General features: G+C 39.3%; 1 protein-coding gene across 3 annotated transcripts in view; it reads left to right on the top strand.

The window, feature by feature from the left end:
* Positions 1 to 21,361, top strand: part of SOBP (sine oculis binding protein homolog) — a 199,767-nt gene that overhangs the window by 53,212 nt on the left and 125,194 nt on the right. For all 3 annotated transcript variants that reach the window (XM_089530637.1, XM_089530636.1, XM_089530635.1), the window contains one exon: positions 4,729 to 4,880. In XM_089530637.1, the coding sequence (XP_089386763.1) occupies positions 4,729 to 4,880 (152 nt within the window). The remainder of the gene's footprint in view (positions 1 to 4,728; positions 4,881 to 21,361) is intronic.

Here is a 21,361-nt window from a genome sequence, read left to right as displayed (position 1 = left end):
GTATTTATAGAAAATATGGAGGCAAACAATGACAGAAAACAAGTTATGTGGAAATTCGTGAACAATTCAGAATGTAGAGTTCTCAGGAGAATGAAATGGGGAAATATCATAGAGAATGTATTTGAATGGAAATAAGAGCCCTATAGATTGGAACAGCATAAGAACCATGCTGCAAGACTGTTGAAAGTGAAGGTTGAAGTTTAAGATGGAGTTTCTTGAAAGTGTGGTATATATGAATAAACTATATATATATAAGTGTTATGTTATATATTATATCAGCATAACAATGTAAATTAAGCATCTAAGCTATGCAAACATATTTGGGAATACATTCTATTGAACTTGGTGGGACTTAACAAACCAGTCCTCGTTCAGGTTGAACGAGATGACTTTTGGAATAATTAAGATTTTGCAGAACAATGAGTTCTTAGAAGATTCACATAGCTCTTAGGTGTTTTCTTCTTCCTGCAAGAACACAAGTTTTCTAATACTTTTGCAGGGGATTAAAGCAATGGAGCATTTTGGGTTGACAGTAAAGGAAGAGTTCCAATAGTTCAATGAGGAATGGCTCTAATCCTCATTGAATTTCTGTCCTATGACAGTAATTGCAGCAAAAGACCTTCCTTGTCTGCATCCATGGAATTCTGCACATCTGAGCTTGTCAGAAGAGTTTAGTACAGACCTATACTACTTGGCATTAGGTTGGGGCCAAAATTAAAAGAGGCTAAATGTCTTTGGGCTGCATTAGAGTTTTTAGCAGCTCACTTTCCAAGTAAAGGTATAATTAATTATTAAACTATTTTAATTATTATTAATTATTAATAATTAACATTATTAATATTAATTTTTCCCTCTTCCTCTTCTGCCCAGCCCTCTCCTCAGGAGAGGGCTGAGTGGTGGAGGAGCCTTGAGGGCAAATATTTGCACATCTTCCTCCTCTACCACCTGATCTTCTCCTTGGGATAAAGCTCAGCTATGGAAAAGGCTTAGGGGCACACATTCACCCTTCCTCCTGCTCAGTAGCCCAGACATATCCTGGGAAAAAGCCAGGCAGTTGAGGAGCCTTCAGGGGCGAGCATTCACTGTTTCTCCTCCTCTGGTGCCTGGCTCTTTCTTGAGAGAAAGCCAGGTGGTGGAGGAGCCTTGAAGTCCTTGGGGGCCACCCAAAATCCTTTGGTGGGCTGCATGCAGCCCAACGGCCATATGTTGTGCAGGCATGGTTAAGTGGATTTGTGGATGAAGTCAGCTGAATTAATTTTGTCTTGGACTGAAGCACTGGACATCAGACATTGTAAAAGTGTACAGTATAAATGAGGAAGGAAGAGGAGCATGGTAGCACACTCCCCCTCTGTCATCATTCCCTTTGTGGAGACAAACTTTCTTAAGGCAAGAGGCGTGAAAGCTCCCCATATTATTTGGAACCCTGAAAATCATATTCTGAAATGCATTGATGGTGCAGTGGTTAAATGTCAGTATTGAAGCCACAAGATTGTGAGTGTGATCTCAGGGGCTCCAAGGTTGACTCAGCCTTCCATCCTTTTGTAGGTTGGTAAAATGAATGCCCAGCTTGTTGGGGGCAATTGGTTTACAGATTGTAAACCACTTAGAGAGTTTACTATGAAGTGGTACTAAAATGTAAATGTTATTGAAATGCTATGCTATTGCTTGCTGTTCTCCTGCTTCTTAATACTGTTATTTATTTGTTACGCTGTATCTAATTTTTAAATATTGTTTTCTGTTACGTTTCTCTCAATCTAATTCTGTTTAGGAAATTTAGTTTGAAAAGTGTAGTATAAATCCCTAAATTCTACTAGAGCTGAAATACAATTTTACATAAATTTTTGTATTTTTCAACATTTGACTTCCTGGGTTTTTTTTGGGTTTTGTTTTTGTTTTTTTGTCATTTTAAGTTTGCTTTTGCAAATGAAAAAAAATACTTACTCATATTGCTGAACTGAATATTTCAGGATATTTTATTGATTAAAATGTTGAATTCACCATGGACAGATTGAATGCCTGTAAAGGAAGTAGCAGGATCATAGCAGCAAGCTTTTGACCCCCAGTCATATAGACAGAGTCTATTTTCTCTCCTAAAGGGTTGTTCATTCAACAAATTAAATGCACATAACATAGCAGTGTGTGGAGATTACAGTTAAAATTCTCGCTTATCTCTATATTTTGTCAGGGTACTGAAATTGGTAACATGATGGTGTTAACACCGCAAAGATTGAAAAATTAGATAGTAAAGGATTAATGTGTTTGGATAATAGTTTACAAAAACCTTTAAAAATGATAATCCATGTAAAGTATGAGGGAAATTAACTATTAAATTCATTCTAAATGACAATTTAAAATTAAGTTAGATGATTATAAATTTATTACAATCAACCGATCAAACATCAAGTAAAACCTAATAAAACATCAGTCAATAAACATCATAATAAATAATCAAACTATACAGGTAAATAATATTAATTAAAATCCAATTAAAATTATATTAAAAAGCAAAATAAATTTAACAATATAAAATCATTATTAAATCATTAGAGGAATATAAATGACATTCATTCTAAATGACAATTTTAAATTAAGTTAAATTAAGGTTACTAAAAACCTTACCAGAATGAAACTGAAAATTCCATCACCCCACCCTTCCCCCTGTTTTAACCTTTGGGAAAAGTGTAACAGGTACTTATAATTTTTAAGTACCATTTCCCACCTACCAAATGCTCTTCTCTTGTTTTTCTTTTCCCTGCTGTCCTTTATAATCTCATCTACTTCAGGTATTTATTGATTCTTAATTGGATCCCATCAAAAGGTTCAGGGTTAAGGGTTTCAAAATTCAGTTTTCTAGGGCAGATGAGAATTGCTAAAGCAATTGACAGTTATTAAAATACCAGATGAGGACTGCAAAGTTGGTTGATCTCTCAATTAATTAATTAATAACTCAATTCTGGAATTAAGCTAGTGCTGAAAGCCCAATGTAAGCCAATCCATTAAGCTAATTTTTAAAATTAAATTGCTCTGTTTCATAGACTATTTCTAACTTATTTCACAACTTAATTGATTTTAATTAGTTCCTATCATTGCATTAACCAGAGCAGACCTTGAAAGGTAACATCATGGCCAGAAGGAGGAGGTGCCAGCCTGCAAGATATGTCCCTCCATTCCATCTTAATCAAGGGGCAAAAGCATAAAACAGATGATGCATGCCCCCAAGATGCTTGAAAGCCAGCTTTATGCCCAGATGTGTGCTGGTTTCTGGGTGCTCTGGCTGCACGGCTTTTACATGCCGCATGCCACCAAAGCAGCTTAATGCCACCCATGGGCTGCTGTGAGTAGGAAAAGACACCTTTTTGCTGGCCCAAAAAGGAGTGGCTCTTTGCCTAAAAGGAGCAGTTGCCACAGCCCTAATCCAGCTTCAGAAAGGGTGGCTTCAAGCCACCCCTTCAGGGCCGTCTATTTTGGCCCTAAGAGAAACAGCAAAATGCAAGCATATGACTAACATTTTCATTTCCCCCCCCTCTTGTTTAGTTTGTAACACCTGATGAAGAAGCCAGTGAAGCTTCAAAAGCTTGCAACTTGTATATTGTGCATTTTGATTGTCCAATGATCACTGTTTGGGGGATCAAGGAAGAGTGAATATAATAACATGCTGAAGTCCCCATAACAGAGCAATGATAGGATGATGATCTGGATTCCAGGGTATCATTCTGCTGTTGCTTCATTATTGATGTCTTCAGTATATCATTATAGTCATGATTCTTGCAGGCAACTTTCAAAGATCTGACCAGGAGCAGATAAGAGGTGGCGCATGGACTGTGTGTGGCAGTCTGGTTGTTTTAGTGCCTTCTTACTCCCAAGGATAATGGCTGCCACTCTTTTATTTGCCACATTGCTTTGCTTTTAAATTGGTCGACATGTTGTTGTTGTGAGCCTTAGAGGGCACTGTGTCATTTTGACTGAACTGCTTCTTTTCCGTCTCAAATATATGCTTGAATTCTTCTAATATTTAATATTGTAAATAGTTTAGTTCTCTTTTAATGTTGACCTTTTAAATTTTTTTAGTTGTTTTGTTGTGTGCCTTCAAGTCATTTCCAGCCTATCTTGGGGTTTTCTTGTTGAGGTGAGGTTTGCCCTTGCTTTCTTCTGAGGTTGAGAGAGTGTGACCAAGGTGGAATTTGAACCATGGTCTCCAGAGTCAGAGTCCAACATTAAAATGACTAAACCACATTGGCTCTCACAGAGCTGTTAAAAAAAGGCCTGGAAACTTCTGCTTTAAATTAAGGAGCGTGGGGGGTCTCACCTTTCAGAAGTGCTAATCTGCTCCAGATCAAGACATCCATCTGTTTGTCATACATCATGTTTGAAGTGGAAATGTTCTTTATCAGAAAGAGGACAGATGTGGCCCCTGGTGGGGTATGAGGTCAGAGTGAGGCCCCCAAGCCCCAGGAAGTTGCCCCTAGAAGTAAACTCTCAAAATGTCAGTACATTACATCATTTAATAAAACTGATTATCATTTGTAGAAAGTTGAAGAGTGAGGCAGTTGGTCACCAGCTGCTTTAAGAACATAGAGATAAACATAAATGTGCAAGCATGTAGTGCTTACAGGCAAAGAGATATGAATAAGAAAATGACTGAAATAGATGTTTGAGATGTAGCGTATGGATGTTTGACAGGTTGCTCATTCTGATATATAAATACTGGATCTTGACTTTTTGTTTCAGAAGATGATGTGTCAAATGTACAAATAATGTGTGCCTGGTGCCAGAAAGTGGGAATCAAGCGCTATTCCCTGAGTATGGGAAGTGAAGTAAAATGCTTCTGTAGTGAGAAATGCTTTGCAGCTTGCCGAAGAGCATACTTCAAGAGAAACAAGGTAAGAGAATATGATTGTAACATATATCAAGTGGTATTTTATTGTTTAGAAAAATATTTTTTCTCCCCATCTTTTCCCTTTCTACGCACTGGTTATAGAACTGCCAAAGCTTTTGATAAAACATACCTTATCCTGCCAGTATACTAACCAGCTGCACTTGTGATCTGTAAAGAAAATGTATTCATGGGTTGTAAAATAAGATCCAAAAGCATTTTAATTGCACTTAGGTTTGTAAGCATTTTTGCAGAAATAAGAAAAATCTTAACACTAATGCTAGAAAGAAGCAGGAGTACAAATCCTATGCAGAGGTTTGCATCTTGATAATACCAGGGAAATATTTGTCACCTGCTGTAGCTGACAGCCAGATAAGAACAATGATTCAAGACTTCATACAAAGCACTTTCTAGGGAGCTTGACTCATTCCCATTGACACCAGTGTTCTTTTAGGCTTCCTGTTTTTCTGTCCTCATCTTTCTCTTTCTCCCCTTCTCTCATGAATTCGTGTGTACTGCTAAACATTTCAGACAGTTTATAAGCTGAGTGGTGATAGCAATACCTATACCAGTGGTGGCAAATTTTGGAGACAAGTGCGTTCCCACACCAAGTGTTACCTGATGCTGGGGGGGGGGGGCTTTCGGGGTGGGTGGGAATTCCACCTTCTGGGGGTGGGACTTCCCCAGAGACAGCTGAAGGTCCAGGAGTGCAGGGGGAAGAGGAGAAACAGGTTCGTGCCTGTTCTCCCTCTTTTCCCCACCCTCCTGGGCCTTCAGCTGCCTCTCCAGAGACAGCTAAAGTCATGGGAGGGCGGGGGCAAGAAGAGGAACATGCGTGTGTCTGTTCCTCCTCTTCCCTGCCCTCCCAGGCCTTTAGCTGTTTCTGGAGAACAGCTAAAGGCACAGGAGGGTGGGGGAAGAGGAGGAACAGGCACACACATGTTCCTCCTCTTACCCCTGCCCTCCCATCTCTTTACATGCCCTCAGAAATAGCTTCACATGCCAGAGAGGGGACATGTACCATAGGTTCACGACCGCAGACCTATACTATCATAGGTAGTGTAGGAATTATTCTGAACTATATAACATTTTATTTTGCCTTGAATGTAAGTGTAATCGTAATATTTGGCTTTATTTTACACACAGCTGTAAGGTGAAGAGGTGTGATTTTAAAGAAACAATATATATTTGCACCTCCTCAAACAATGAAGATTTTCATACCAGTGCTTACTGTGGGGTAAGCACTAGTAAAATGTTTAGAAAGTGCACATGTGAGAAAGCCTGATGCACTTCCTAAATGTCAGGGAATCGTCTCCTCACCTCCAGCATTCCTGAATCATTTGGGGAGCAGCCATTTCCCATTAACAGAAACTTTGCATTGATGGGAAATGGCTGCTTCCCAAATGATTCAGGAATGCTGGAGGCGAGCGAACAATTCCCTGATGTTTAGGAAGTGCATCAGGCTTTCAGACACACACACTTCCTAAACGTTTTACTGGCATTTTACCAGCGGTAAGGCGCTGGTATGAAAATCTTTAATGTCATCAGTTTTAGATGATAATGGATTGCTTTATAAGAAGAGTAAATAAAGCATACTGATGATTCATCATTGATTTCCTAATCTTTATTTTAAAAAGCTGTTATTTACATTGAGACCACAACAAATTTAATGAAATAGATTTTTAAATTAAAAATATAGAATCCTGATAAAAATAGACTTTGTGTTTGAAATTTACCATGCTTATGAAAATAAATCAAGTTCAATTGCTGTAGATAGTTAACTGCTGGTAGTCATTATGGGAAGAACCAACTTTTAATAATAAGAATATTTTATTCATTTATATTACTATAATATTTTATCTCTGTGCATTCTAGTACAGTGAAAATGTAAATGTAAGAAAAATGTGATAATGCTTATTCTTCATAAAATGCCTAAAAATAAAGATGCTATAAAAGAGCTTGAACATAAGATGAACTCTGCTACTGGTTCAAAGACAAATAGGACCAGGAAAAGGAGGAAAAGAAAATGAAGAGGAAGTGGAGGGGACAATTAGGCAGCAGAGGTTTGGTTAAACAAATAAGGCATCAGTGGCTGCTTGAAAAGATTGAGCAAAGAGAACTCTGAAATCCATAGACAAAGCATTCCAGCCATATGCCACTGCAGTTGGAAAGGAGGGAGATGCTAGATGGAAGAAAGTCAAAAGCAAACCATGGTAGAATGAGGGGGCATTGAAAAAGAAAACAAAAAAGGGAGGAAAGTCATAGAAATGTTATAAATAAATACACATATGAAATGAATATGATAAATAAAAAGAAGCTATTTATGAAAAAATAACAGTGAAGTAAGAAAATAGTGGACTGTGGGGCTATTCAGACTACGAAAAAAAAGTGGTTTTCAAACCGATTCTTGCACGTGAAGTTCATATTCACCCCGAATCCCCCACAAGCGAATCAGAGGCTTGCACATCCGTTCCGTGGCAAATGCCCCTTAGAGCGGGTTAAAAGAAATTGGAGCAAATAGCGTTCCAAACAGGCAAAAGAGGCTGTAGAAGTAAGATGAATAAACTCTGAATAATAGCATTAAAGAAAACTAAGTGAGAAATTGTGTGTGACAAGAATGAAAGAATTTTTGAAATAATAAAAACCTTGGAATTGCTGTGGCCTACCTGAATGATTAAAAGGAAGAAGACTGCTTTTTAAACCCATCATTTTAAAACCTGTTGCCTTGAGTTTTATTTTGGCAGAAAGATATACAATAAATAGAACCAACCAACCAATCAACCAACCAACCAACCAACCAACCAACCAACCAACCAACCAACCAACCAACCAGTGTCTTGTAATTTAAAAACATTGAATGAAACTGCAACAAAGTAAATAACAAAGTAGATCTCTCATGGACTTAAATCCTGGATGGAAAACTGTTAATAAAATCATATTCAAGTCACTTAAAAACTATGCCCATTTGGAAGTGTTAAATGATCAGAATGTTGTGTTGTTCTCCAGGTAGCAATGTTGGACTTTGAAATATCTTGCAGGATGTTGAAGTACTTCTTTAAAATGCCTTGCTATCCACACACAAGTCCTGGAAAATAGTTAACTTCTTTTAAAAAGTAAACGCAATGACCATTTAGCTGTGGCCCTTTTTTGATATGTAAAACTGGTTATTACCAATACATCACTACAGAAAATTCAAATGTTATCTTCCAAACAGACCCTAAGTCCAATATTTGCATATTTAAATGTATGTATTTGTCATTTCTATCTGTGTTAAATTATTTTTGCTAAATTTAGGCCCCATTCAGACAAGCCAAAATAAAGCTGCTTCGAGTCACCTTGGAGGTATGCTGTTTAAATGATTCATGCGTCCTAAGAGTCTGGTAGCCACGCCAAAGCCACGCTCCAATCCTAAGGACTGGAGTGCAGCTTTGGTGCAGTTTCTGGCCTCTTAAGATGCCTGTGTCATTTAAACAGCACATCTCCAAAGTGACTCGAAGCACCTTTGGCCTGTCTGTATAGGGCCATAATTATCCAGATACAGTGAGAATAATCCACAGGTGGAAGACTTTTCAAAGGTATGTCTCCTGTTGAATCAGGGACGACTTTCAGAAACAGCTAGTGGAGTGAAAATTCCTGCTATCACACTTTGGCTGAATTATAAATTGCATGAGCAGTTGTGATAATAAGGCACACAACAGATTGCATAACCATTTTGTAGAACCAGTTGCACAGCTAATACCCCAGAGAACAGGATCAAAATTCAAAATGACCTGAATAGACGAGAAAGCTGGGCCAAAGCTAACAAAATGAAATTCAACACAGAGAAATGTAAGGTACTGCACTTAGGGCGGAAAAATAAAATGCACAGATATAGGATGTGGGACACCTGGCTGAATGAGACTACATGTGAAAGGGATCTAAGAGTCAACAGTGTGATGTGCCAGCTAAAAAGGCCATTGCGATTTTAGTCTGTATCAATAGAAGTATAGTGTCTAGATCAAGGGACGTAATAGTGCCATTGTATTCTGCTTTGGTCAGGCCCCACCTGGAATATTGTGTCCAGTTCTGGGCACCACAATTCAAAAAGAATGTTGAGAAACTGGAGTGTGTCCAAAGGAAGGCGACTAAAATGGTGAAGGTTCTGGAAACCATGCCCTATGAGGAACGACTCAGGGAGCTGGATGTGTTTAGCCTGGAGAAGCGAAGGTTAAGAGGTGATATGATAGCCCTGTTTAAATATTGAGGATGGAGCAAGCTTGTTTTCTGCTTCTCCAGAGAACAGGAACAGGACCAGTGGTGCAAGCTACAGGAAAAGAGATTCCAGCTCAACATTAGGAGGAACGTCCTGACAGTAAGGGCTGTTCGACAATGGAACACACTCCCTCGGAGTGTAGTTGAGTCTCCTTCCTTAGAGGTCTATAAACAGAGGCTGGATGGCCATCTGTTGGGGATGCTTTGATTGAGAGTTCCTGCATGGCAGGGGATTGGACTGAATGGCCCTCATGGTCTCTTCCAACTCTATGATTCTATGAGTAAAAATTGTACTGGCTACCATCCTTGTGTTGATTTGGAAGACACATAATTGCATTTGTGTTTGTGCAATTATGTGATTGGATACACACCATTGTATGCATGCAGTTCATGTGGTTGGTTTCTTGTGTGCAGAGACATATGCATATTTTCAAGTCTTCTCTTCTGGACTGGATTTCTGGCTGTGCCTATCAGATGGCTGATATATTTGATTTTGTGAGAGTGAGAGCAGGGCAACATAATGCCAGAGGATAAGATATAGTGAAAAGGATAAAACACATGCTTGTTAAAATAACATTATTATGGGAACAGCATGTTGTTTATGGTGAATAACATAAGTGGAGGCAGTCTCTTTCACTATATAGATATTCTATAAAGCGGAACATTAATCAGTGTTGGCTTTCAGCTCCTATGTTGGCACTATTCCCAGTACATATTTTCACAGGGGTCCCTCTCAGTGTCGTCAGTCATTGTCATCATATTGTATGAGAACCAGTGTTGTGTACTTTTTTGAGCATTGGACTACAACTCTGGAGACTAGGGTTTGAACTGCCACTCAGCCATGGATACCCACTCGGTGACCATGAGCAAGTCACACTCTCTCAGCCCCAGCTTCAGAGAAAGGTAAAAACAACCCCCTTTGGAACAAATCATGCCAAGAAAACTCCATGGTAGGTTCACCATAGAGTTGCCACAAGCTGGAAACGATTTGAAGGCATACAACCACAGCCACTGTATTCTATACATGGCTTCTCTATCTAAGACACTAGTTCTCAACCTGTGGGTCAAGACCCCTTTGGGGGTCAAACCACCCTTTCACAGGGGTTGCCCAGTTCAGGCTCGGGCAGAGCTATGGCCAGAAGACCTGCCCCTTCCTGGCCTTTCAGGGAGGCCGCCGGCCAGGAGAAGGAGCGGGGCTTCCAGCCGCAAAGGCTGCTGAGGCTTGTAGGCGGCAGCAGAAAATGGATGTGGCATTAGGTAGATTGAGAACCGCTGGTCTAAGATGATGTGTGACAGGAAAACTTAGAATTGTATCCAATTAATCCATTCATTTGACAGAATGGCTTCAGAAGAATGGGAAGAAAGATGGTCTCTCTGAATTTCTCGCTCAGTTTTTGCTCTGCATGCTTATGAGCTGTCGGAAGCAGAAGGAAGAAATGAAAACCCCAATTGCATGAGAAAGTATATCCATGTGACATTGGATCCTTCCCAATGAATTGAACATAAAGTTTAAACCAGGTGTCAGATACATCTTCTGTATTCAAAATGGCTACTGGCCAGCTAAGAGTAAACCAGTTGACCAATCACTTGGCCAGTACTAGAGGAAAGTGTGATTAGTTTGTTGCAATGTGTATAAAAATATTTTTGGAACATTAAATTACTTTTAAACCGCAACCCCTTTGCATGTTTACTTTGAGGTAACTCCCATATGTTTGGTAGGATTGCCATTGCAATTAAAGCCACACTTTTGATTGCCAAATCATGACATGCTTCTCTCCCTGCCATAGCCAAATAATATGACTGGAATCATCTTTGATCTCTTTAGTATGTAGTCAATAATAGGCTGTAAGATAGTTTTTCTTATGTTCTGTCAAAGTAGGCAGGTTGCAATAGGGTTTGGCAGCTCTCTCTCTCTCTGTGGGCTTTGCGTTATGATTGCTAGGACAATTATCTATGCATGCATGTGTGTGTGTAGTAGTAGTAGTAGTATGACGATGACGAGGAGATCAAAGATGCAAGACTGCCAATATTTCAGGTTTAACCAGTGACCTTTAAACTGTAACTACCAGACTGGCTGTGTACCTGTCTTCCCCATTACTCTAATGTTTATTTATGTATCTGAGGTTATGCCACTCTACACCTTCTTATTTGTCAAACAGAGAAATAAGAAGGTCACATTTCACCTGCCTTATGCATGTTTTAAACAGCACATCTCTCCAACAATATAGTGTTGTATTACAATAAATATGTACAGCTGCTGCATTTCTGCTAACTGATATGTCTTTGTGGTCATTTCATTTATGGCTTAGATTTCCTAATGGATTGTACAAGGTAGACTTTCCTTTTCTACCCTGACTATGAAGTGCAGCAGTAAGCATTTAGCCTGGTCTAGGGGGAAAAATTACAGGGAGGGAATATTTTGAATACTTCAAAAATGAAAAGCATAAAATGATAAATACATTATTGCTAGGTGTCAGGTGAGCAGTCAGATCTTCATCTACATTTACATTTTGCAAAATCTTTATGGGATATATAATATACACAACAGTTTGTGTCCACATAGAAATAACAATTTAAATCAGATTAATTATGGCCACCACCTGGATATTGTTTTAAACCACTCCCAATTTCACAACCATACATGCTGTAAATGGATCTATACATGTACAGGACATACAAAGCTGAGGTATAGTGTTGTGGGAATGAATGGCTGTTTATACAGCTTTTTACAACTCCCACCCCACTCCACCCCCTGAAGCCCTGAATTCCTCACAGATCTTGATGATCTGCTCTGGATCATCTAGAGAAAATTTATTTGTGGGGAGATGAAAGTATACCTTTTACACTACCACTACAGGTGGATCAATCAGTCAAGGAACCCACAGCCCTGAGTTTGCAATACCTAAGCAGGGTTTTTGATGACTAGGATTATTCGAGACTCTTATTCATAGGGTCGGCATAAGGTGAACAACAACAATAAAACAAAAATCAACCTAGATATCATTCTACAGCCCTGTCTGTAGAGGTATGTAAAGCAGAATAAACCAAAACACATTATTATGGCACCTCCATTTAAACCATATATGTATTTTATATACATATATTTCATGTATTTTATAAGGATAATCTCTGTTGTGAAACACTAGTTGTAGATTGGACCAATTTTGGAGCAGGACAGGTAGCTGGAATCACTGTGAAGCTTCTCAGATGATCCCACTTACCTCTGTAGTTCTAAAGTTGAGAGTAAAGCTCATTCTCACTCTTTCTGTCAGAAGGTGGCACCATGTTCCTTGTGGTGAAGCCAATGAGAGCTTGCTATGAAGGACTGCTGTCTTAATGCTTTGATGGAATCTTGATAAGATTGCACTCAGCTGTAAGGCTGAGTCATGACTTGGAGATGCTTCTCGATCCAGCATTGCTTCTGTATTCTCGAGTGGTCTGGAATATCTTCCATCTGTATCTCCTATTGGCTATGGAGAGTTCGTTTTACCCTTAAAACCCTAAATGGAATCATGAGTGATATTTCTGTTGCATAAGGCTGCTAGCTTATTCTCACAATTTCATTTTGATGCTTTTATTAAGAATTTCAGTTCTTTGGGATTGTATGAGGATGCATTTTTTGTTTTTTCTTTATAAATGTACCATTCATAAGTGCAAAGAAACCTGTATTCAAAAGGCTTAAACATATTTGAGTGTATAAGTAAAATTTAAGAAGTTTTTAAAGTACCTTTCAGGTGTAATACTTTCATTAGTAGGACACACATTGTGCATTGTGCAAATATAAAGACTGTGCAGATATGGTGTATAATGAAATTGATACTATGAAAATAAAATGACATACTGAAAATTAATATGTGTTTCTGCTGCAAATTACATACATAGTATAATCTGTTTAGCTTCCAGTTGCATTTCAAAACTGACAAAATGTCTCAAATTGATAATGATGTAACATAGCAACCTACTTTGAGGAATCTTTTTAAAATGTGAGATAATTGCTATATCATTTATAGGATATAGATACAGGTACAGAATATATAGTTTCATAACCTGGTTTGGATGATGGACCCCTTTCATGAGAATCTGATGAAAACAAATGGACTCTCTCCCCAGAAAAATGCACTAAACACGATTTTCAGAGTACCAGGAAGGAAACTGAAGGGGTAGGATATAGGAAGTATTTTTCTTGTATCTGATTCAAATACTCCCAGAAGCCTATCGATGGACTCTAAGAGCCCATACCTCAATTTAAGAACAATAAAGATAGTTGACTGAAACTGGGTAAGGCTATAGTTACATTATTTAGTACTTTAATTGTTGGAAAGGCTTCTCAGGCTGAAATGTAGAGCCTCAGTAGGCATAAGATATATTTGCATCCCCTAAGAAAATAGTGAATAACAAAATTTCAGCTGGAAATATTTGAGTGGAAACCCAGAAATTTTGATTTGCAAAATGATAATGCTTCATGAGAATTTACATAATGGTAGCAATAGCTCAGTCACCTATCTGTAAAAAGCTAAAACTTTAGGGTTTTCTTGGGATTTTCTTTTTTAAATTAAACTTTTCACACACATGGGAATATACTGAACCAATGTATTTCTTATAGTCTCACCCTGATTTAATTAGATGTTAGAAAAGGACACAGCAGTACTTAATTTTCATGGAATTGCTTTTACAATTTTTGCGGAGGTGTAATTTAAGAGCCAGCTTTTATTTTATTTTTAAAAAAATAAAAAATACAAAAATACAAAAGGTACTTTGCATGGTGTTTTTAATTTTAGAGTCTGAAGTAAAAACTGTGTGCCTAAAGACTGAAATGTACAATAATTTTAAAGGGTTATGAGTAAAAGGAGATATTAAAGCAAAAGTCTTTAAGTACAGCCTACCTTCCAGTCAACCATGTTTTGAAAATATTCACATTAGAAGAATTTCAAAAAGCAAACCTTGATTTGGATGTTTTATATAAGAGATGCCATTTTACTAGGCCATTCTGTATAATGGGACTTGAGTATGGATTTTACTATCCATGGGGGTCCTGGAACCAATCCTTAGTGGAAACCAAGTGCCCACTGTATTTCTCTCAGGTACTTGAGTTTCCATTTGTTTCAAAAGAAGCTGTGGAATGACACCAGATTCTGGTAAATTGTATCCTAATACCAAAAGTTTAACCCAGGGGTAGGCAACCTGCGGCCCGCGGGCCGGATGCGGCCCGGCAAGACCTTGGGACTGGCCCCAGCCCGGTCCTGCTGCTGATTGCCGCCGGAGCCTTTGGCCTCTCGCGTGAGGGCGTGGGGCCTTTGGCCTATCAGGAGGAGGCGGGTGGGGGGGGCAAGTGGCAGGCAAGGGGGGCAAGTGGCGGGCAAGGGGGGCAATTGTCTATAGAAGCCTCCGAAACATGAATTTATATTAGCATTTTTTAAAAAAATCAGCAATTTTTTTTGTGTGTCCTCCATGTTTTAAAAAAAGTATCCTCATTTGAAATTTTTGTCCTACATTTGTCCCGGTTTATTTATTTATTTAATTTTAAAAAAATTATTTAATTATTTATTTTTTGGCTTCGGCCCCCCAGTTGTCTGAGGGACAGCAACCCGGCCCCCGGCTCAAAAAGGTTGCCTACCCCTGGTTTAACCCTTCATTTCCCCTTCATATTTCATTCTTCTATCTATTTTTGTGTGTTGTTAGATACTGTTCTCCCTGCTCCTCCAAAACATTAGTCTTCCATGATTTCTATCCAGGCAAAGTTCTTTTTTGTGCAAGATTCCAATTAAATATTTTTAAATATATCCACATTTCCAACACATACTTACTCTCTAGATTTAGAACAGAGCAGATCTTAAAACTCTGCCTTGAGTTATGAAGTTTTTACGTCGTGTCCCAGCCAGCATGGTGTAGTAGTCTGAGCATAGGATTAGGACTCTGGTGATCAGGGTTTAAATCCACACTCAGACATGAAAATCCACTGGGTGATTTTGGGTGAGTCACACACACTCAGCTCCAGAAAACCCTGTGACACATTCACCTTGGGGTTACCATAAGTCAGAAATGACTTGAATACGCACAAGAACAACTACAACAATAACTGCTACTTTAACTACAACTAGGGATTACTGGGATATAGCCAGGTCTGAAGATGCTTTGGGAAATAGATATTGTAGTTGTATAGGAGGTTTGCCTGTGCTTTGGCTTTAATTTGCCTAGGCTACTAGACTACTAGAAGAATTACTATAACTTAAAAAGAAATACAGTACAGTACATCTCACCACATTGAGAGGGACCAGGTAACCTGTTTGCTTCCTCAATCTGTTGTACAGTTTATCATGGCTTTGTGTCATCTTCAAAGCTCTTGCAGATCTTCCTTCTTATGTTCTTCATCTTTAAGTGAGTTTTGGACTAGACCCTCTATCAGGCAGAAGATGTCTGCAGTCAGAGGACTGTTCAGATTCCCATTCAAATAGAGGGCTGTCATCTGTTAATGGAGAGCCAATGTGGTGTATTGGTTTGAGCATTTCGCTATTCCCAGTGCATGTTTTCAGAGGAGTCCCATTCTCAGAGTCGTCGTTATCACATAATAACATCTACATTATATGAGAGCCAGCATGGGGTAGTGTTTTGAGCATTTGATTACAACTCTGGAGACCAGGGTTTGAATCCCTGCTCAGGCATGGATACCCACTGGGTGACCTTGGGCAAATCAAATGCTCTCATCCTCAGAGGAAAGCCAAGTCAAACTTCCTCTGAACAAATCCTGCCAAAAAAACACCATGATAGGGATGCCATAACTTAGAGATTACTAGAAGGCATACAATAACAACATCTATAAAATTGTCACAACTACCCTGTTGTCAAGTGGGAGAAGATTAGCTAATCCCACCCACCGTTTTCCCCTCAGTCCCATATTATCTCAACAAAGCACAAATGGTGGTACAGATCTCATGCTTGCCTCATAGCATATAGCGTTGCTCTTAAGGATCTCCTTGTTCGCCCCTTAATTAATCAGTTTGAATTTATGGCTAGCAACCAAACTATGTTACAGCTAATGGACCACTCACATTACTTTCAGTTTATTCAGATAAGAATATCTGATTCCTCAGACTCTCTTTCTGGAAAACTCTTATATGCCTGGAGTTGTAACAGAGAGAGTACACAGTGTTTGGGATACCATTTTGCAGCACCTATAGGTATGTTGGATGCCTAGTTTCATGCTCATGCAACAACGAGAAAGGCATATTAATTTTTTTTTACTCAGATATTTAAGTGTCCCTAGCAGTAATTAGTTTAGTACAAAATGTAGCATTTGGGGAATTGAACAATTCCACCAAAACGGCCTTAATGGAGGTAACTGGCAGAATGGAGTCCTCATCAGTGTGTGCATGCTTAGTGGACAGTTTATTGTCCATCTGCTGCCATTTAATACCCTAAATTTGAATCAAATCCTCATTGTCCAGATGATTAGCAGGTATCCAATGCAATTAAAAGGCGTGTTCCCTTTTAATTATAGCCATTAAATTGTATTACATCAGTCATGTTGTATTTCTGGCATCATTGGCTCTATAGAGATGGATGTGCTAATTATGACTTAAAATCTGACAGTCTTCTTCAAGCAATGGGATGTGTATTATACATAGATTGATCAGAAGGAAACTTTATCTGAGTTCCATACTGTAGCTGACAATGACTAATTTGAAACAGAGAACTAATCAAACTAAAACACAGGGTGAGTGCAATATAAAGCCTGAAAGTGGCACACGGGTATGGGTTGCTTAACTTATCTAGCTACGCTTATCTTCATACTTTCTCAAATCAATTCTGAATCAGTTTTGTTTTGTATTTTTGGGTTTTTTTTTTTTTTTGTGGTGACAGGTGTCAGAAAATTGCAAGCTATTTATAAATGCATTTGTTGCTTTGCCTTCTATATTAAAAAATAGACCCACCTTTCATTCATCCTCTATTTTTATTGTGCCCCATCAGATAGAGGTCAAGAGCTTATTAAAAATGTATTCCAGATTTGCACCACATTACTAGAAATTATCAGTTCGTAATCTTAAGTACTCCATCCTTACTTTTCAGTTAAGTACTCCATCCTTAGTTTTCAGTTCAGTTTTTGCTCTTGATGCTGGACTTAAATTCTGTTGTAACCATCCTCACTCTGTTTGTTCTCCAAAATTCTCAGTCTTCATCCTTTAAAGAAATATCACTACAGAGTGGTCATTCACACTTTTTTTTTTTTTAAAAAAAGAGATTCACATCTCCGCAGAATTGGTTCAGTGTTCCAACTACGTTTACCACAATTGAATCTCTCTCTGCCATTTTAACCCTGTTGCCATTCACATTTGCCACTGTATTGATTTAAAATAAAGGCAGCCCCATTTCTGGGAGTGATGCAGCACGATCCGAATAGATTCAGTAGCATGGTCACACTATTAAAGATGTGAATTTTTGCAGCTCTTAAAAAAAGAATCGCTAAGGGGTCTGGTGCCAAATGCATTAAGTGGGCATTTTGGCTGCCCTGCCCACAAACTGCACCGAGTACAGTCGGAGCAAAAGTAAACTTCACAGAAATAAACTGGTTCCACACTGGTTTATTTTCATAGTGTGAATGGGGCCGGAGAGGTCAGCATATGTATGAGCTCATTGGTACTTTAAATCACACCTTGGCCCTATCCATACTGGTGCTTTGCGCCGGCCTGGATGCGTGCTAGGGTTGCTTCGGGGTGTCCTTTACAAACGCCCCACAACCCTAACACGTAGCTGCAGTGGCATAATGGTGGCGCCCTGTATACACAGGTGCCGCCATTATGATGTCACGGCCGCGCTGCGTCCATAGGCATGACGTGTTCATGCCGCGTCAGGCTGCTTGTGGCGGCCTAACAGCAGTGCCAGAAGGCACTCCGAAATGGAGCTCCTTCCTGGGGAGCACCTTGTTCCCACGGGAACTAGATTGCCGCAGGAACAGTGCCAGGGAGAAAGGGGCCGAGCAGCCCCTTTGTCCTCTGGCTGCGGCTCCTGGGGTTTCCTGGGGCATGAAGCCCCAAGGACACCCCTTTTCAGCACCAGGGAGAAGCGGCATTTTGCCGCTTCTCCCTGGTCCCAAAAAGTGCCGGATTGGGGCCTCTGGGCTGCCGCTGGGGCTGCCCTGGCCCCAATACATGGTGCAGAGGGGCGGCTGCAGGCCCTTGTCTCCTTGGTTTACCATGATTGGGACAAATCTGTGTGTAAAGATATGTGTCTGGCACCATCATATGTATTTTGGAGTAGAGGTGATCCTAAACCCATACGTAATAACAACAGACAGCCAACCTCCAGCCAGCAATAGATTTTTTTTTTTAAAAATACAGTCATATTGATGAAGTCAGTTTATTCATAGATAAGAATGTTTGTTGTTGTGTGCTTTCAAAGTCATTTCCTATATATGGCAATCCTTTAGTGACTGTATCATAGGGTTTTCTGGGGCTGAGACTTGTGTGACTCACTGATGGTCAGTCAGTGGGTTTCCATGGTTGAGTGGGGAATCAGACCCTGGTGTCCAGGGTTTAGTACCAAGCTGGCTCTTATATTTATTCTGGTTTTATTCTAATTCAGTATGAAGATACTAAATAGAGTCAAATCCTATTAGACAGAAGCATTCTTCAGGATGAAAGCAAGTATATACAAGAGCCACTACACACCAGCATAGTTCTCAAAGATGTGTATGTGCATGTGTAGGTGTATATATTCAATATATTAGTATGTGTATATATTCAAAATTGTACTTCTTTAGAGTGCAATTTAGGGTAAAAAAATTTTTATGAGCTTCACCATGTACAAAAAATCCTTAGAAGACATTTTTAAGAACATGTGCGATTTCATCCTCCTCTCTGAGAGGAAATGTATTGCATGTGCTCCAGGATTCCTTCTCTAAAGAATTAGGAAGCACCTGCATGCAAAGGTCTCCCTATATATCTTGGAAATACTTTATTGCATCAACTATGGCAGATAGCTTAAACACACACACATGCATCCCAACTGGAATGCTGAGTATGAAAATTATTTTTATAATGTTAGCAATTGGGAGATTAATTCATTATCAGCTCTGATACAGGAAGTTGGTAAATTAGATGAGTCATAGTTAATTAATTTATTATTTAGAAAGTTGGTTTAAAGGACAGGCCATAGGATTTACTGAGTATATGGCATAGACCCCTGGTGACATTTTTTAAAATCACCATATCCAGAAATGGGTTTTTAAAACTTTATTTTAAAGTCTCCTCCCCAGCCTGGAATGCCCCTCTGATGAACTACAAACTCCATAATAAAATTTGGATGGTAGAACTTTAGTGTGTCTGGAAATGGACAGGGTAGGAAAGACTGTCTTTATGTATATTACAACCTATTCACTTACGTTTTTACTCTGATCTGTTCCTCACCTCTCTTTCCTATCACCTCCTACTGTCACCAACATATACATTATTTTGCCCTTCTAGCACCTTGTTTATGAGATTTTAAAAATGAGTGATGTTAAGGCAGGATTGGAAATCATGCAGCCCTCCAGTCCTTGTTGACTTGCAAGTGCCAGCATTTCACACCACTAGCTCTGCTGGCTAAGACTGGTGAGAGGTCCAACCATTTCTGGAGGGCAATATGGCTCCCATCCCTTCATTAAAGGTTAAGTAACTGTTGGCTCCATGTGGATTGGTATTTTTGAACCAGCATGGTGTAGTGGTTTGGATGTTGGATTAGGACTCTGGAGAAAAGGGTTTGAATCCCTGGTCAGCCATGGAAACCCCTGAGTGACCTTGAGAAAATTCTCTCGGCCTTAGAAGAAGGCAAAGGCAAACACCTTCTTAACAAATGTTGCCAAGAAAACCCCATGATAGGTTCATCTTGGGGTTGCCATAAGTAAGAAACTTGACTTGAAGGCATGAAACAAAAACAGTTGATTAATAGAATGCACTTATTAGGCATGTGGAACAGAAGCCTTTTGTCGCTTACTTTTTTTTTTACAAATCAATAAATAATGAGAGCCAACATGACATATTGGTTTGAGTGTTGTCCAGAAGAACAGGGTTAAAGTCCCCACTCAGCATGGAAACCCACTGTGTGACTTCCTTTGGCAAATCACATTCTCTCAGCCTCAGAGGAACAAAGCCCTGTGACATGGTCACCTTAGTCAGGAATAACCTGAGCCATGCACCAAAAACAACAATTGTGTAATAATAATCCTGGAACTTTGAAGGAAGTGTATTGCACTTAGAAGATAAAGTCTGTTAATTATCCAAAATTTCCATATGCTGATTATTGCCTTGAACGCTGCTGCCTTCCCATAACATCCATTTCCTCAAGACTCCTCCTCCTCTTCTTCGTTTTGTGTGCTGGTATTTTTGCACTGTCTATAAATGTTGGCTATGAGATTTTCCATTCCTGTCAACACCCAAGTCCTGAATTCAGAGAAGCCATCTTCTTTCATCCTGTGTTGTAGGATCATTCTAAAGATATCTGAAGCAATGTATGATAGCAGTTTGATCAGTCTATAGTAGGTTTGCCAGGTCAGAGCTATCACAGACCCTGAGATGTCAGAGCCAAAACCTGAGACCTGGAGATGACTCCTTGTAATGTTAGAAGAGACAGGCCCTGGTGATGTGACAAGACTGATGTTACAAGGGTCAACCCTGTGATGTCATTATGATAAATTAAGCATCAACCACAGTCACACATAGTATGCCATTCAAATTGAAAAACCTCACAAGTCTAAATAATGAGGCAAATATATATACAGTGGATCCTTCGTATCTGCAGGGTGGTGATCTGAGGATCTGACCACCCACTGATAGCCAGACCCCAAAATATGAAATGGTGGCACGTGCCCTGAGATCTGGGAACACAACACAGGGATGTATCAATGTTTGTATAGGAATATAGCATGTTTAGTTATTCAGATTTTGATTCTGAACGTGTAAATGTATTTTACTCCCTTGTAGAGCAGAAGAGCTGTAAATGGCTTGAGGGACTGTCTTTTCTTTAATGTCTCCAGTAAAACTATGCATCTGCCATGTTTGATGGGTGGCCATGCCTCCCCCCCTCCCCCCCCCCCCCCCCAGCTGTGGCTCTTTTAACTTTTGTAAGCTGCCTTAAATCCCAAACTGGGAAAAAGCCAGGAAGGAAATAATACTAATACTAATAACAATAGCAGTTGAAGCTGCAGATGTTCACTGACAAGTAATAAGGGAACCAGGTAAGACTTAATTTTATTACCCATCTGCTTAT

This window comes from Sceloporus occidentalis, unplaced genomic scaffold, assembly GCF_023333645.1.
Source record: "Sceloporus occidentalis isolate IW3139 unplaced genomic scaffold, rSceOcc1.0.p SCAF_6, whole genome shotgun sequence".
Classification (NCBI taxonomy): Eukaryota; Metazoa; Chordata; class Lepidosauria; order Squamata; family Phrynosomatidae; genus Sceloporus; species Sceloporus occidentalis.
This window is presented reverse-complemented; position numbering and strand designations above follow the sequence as displayed.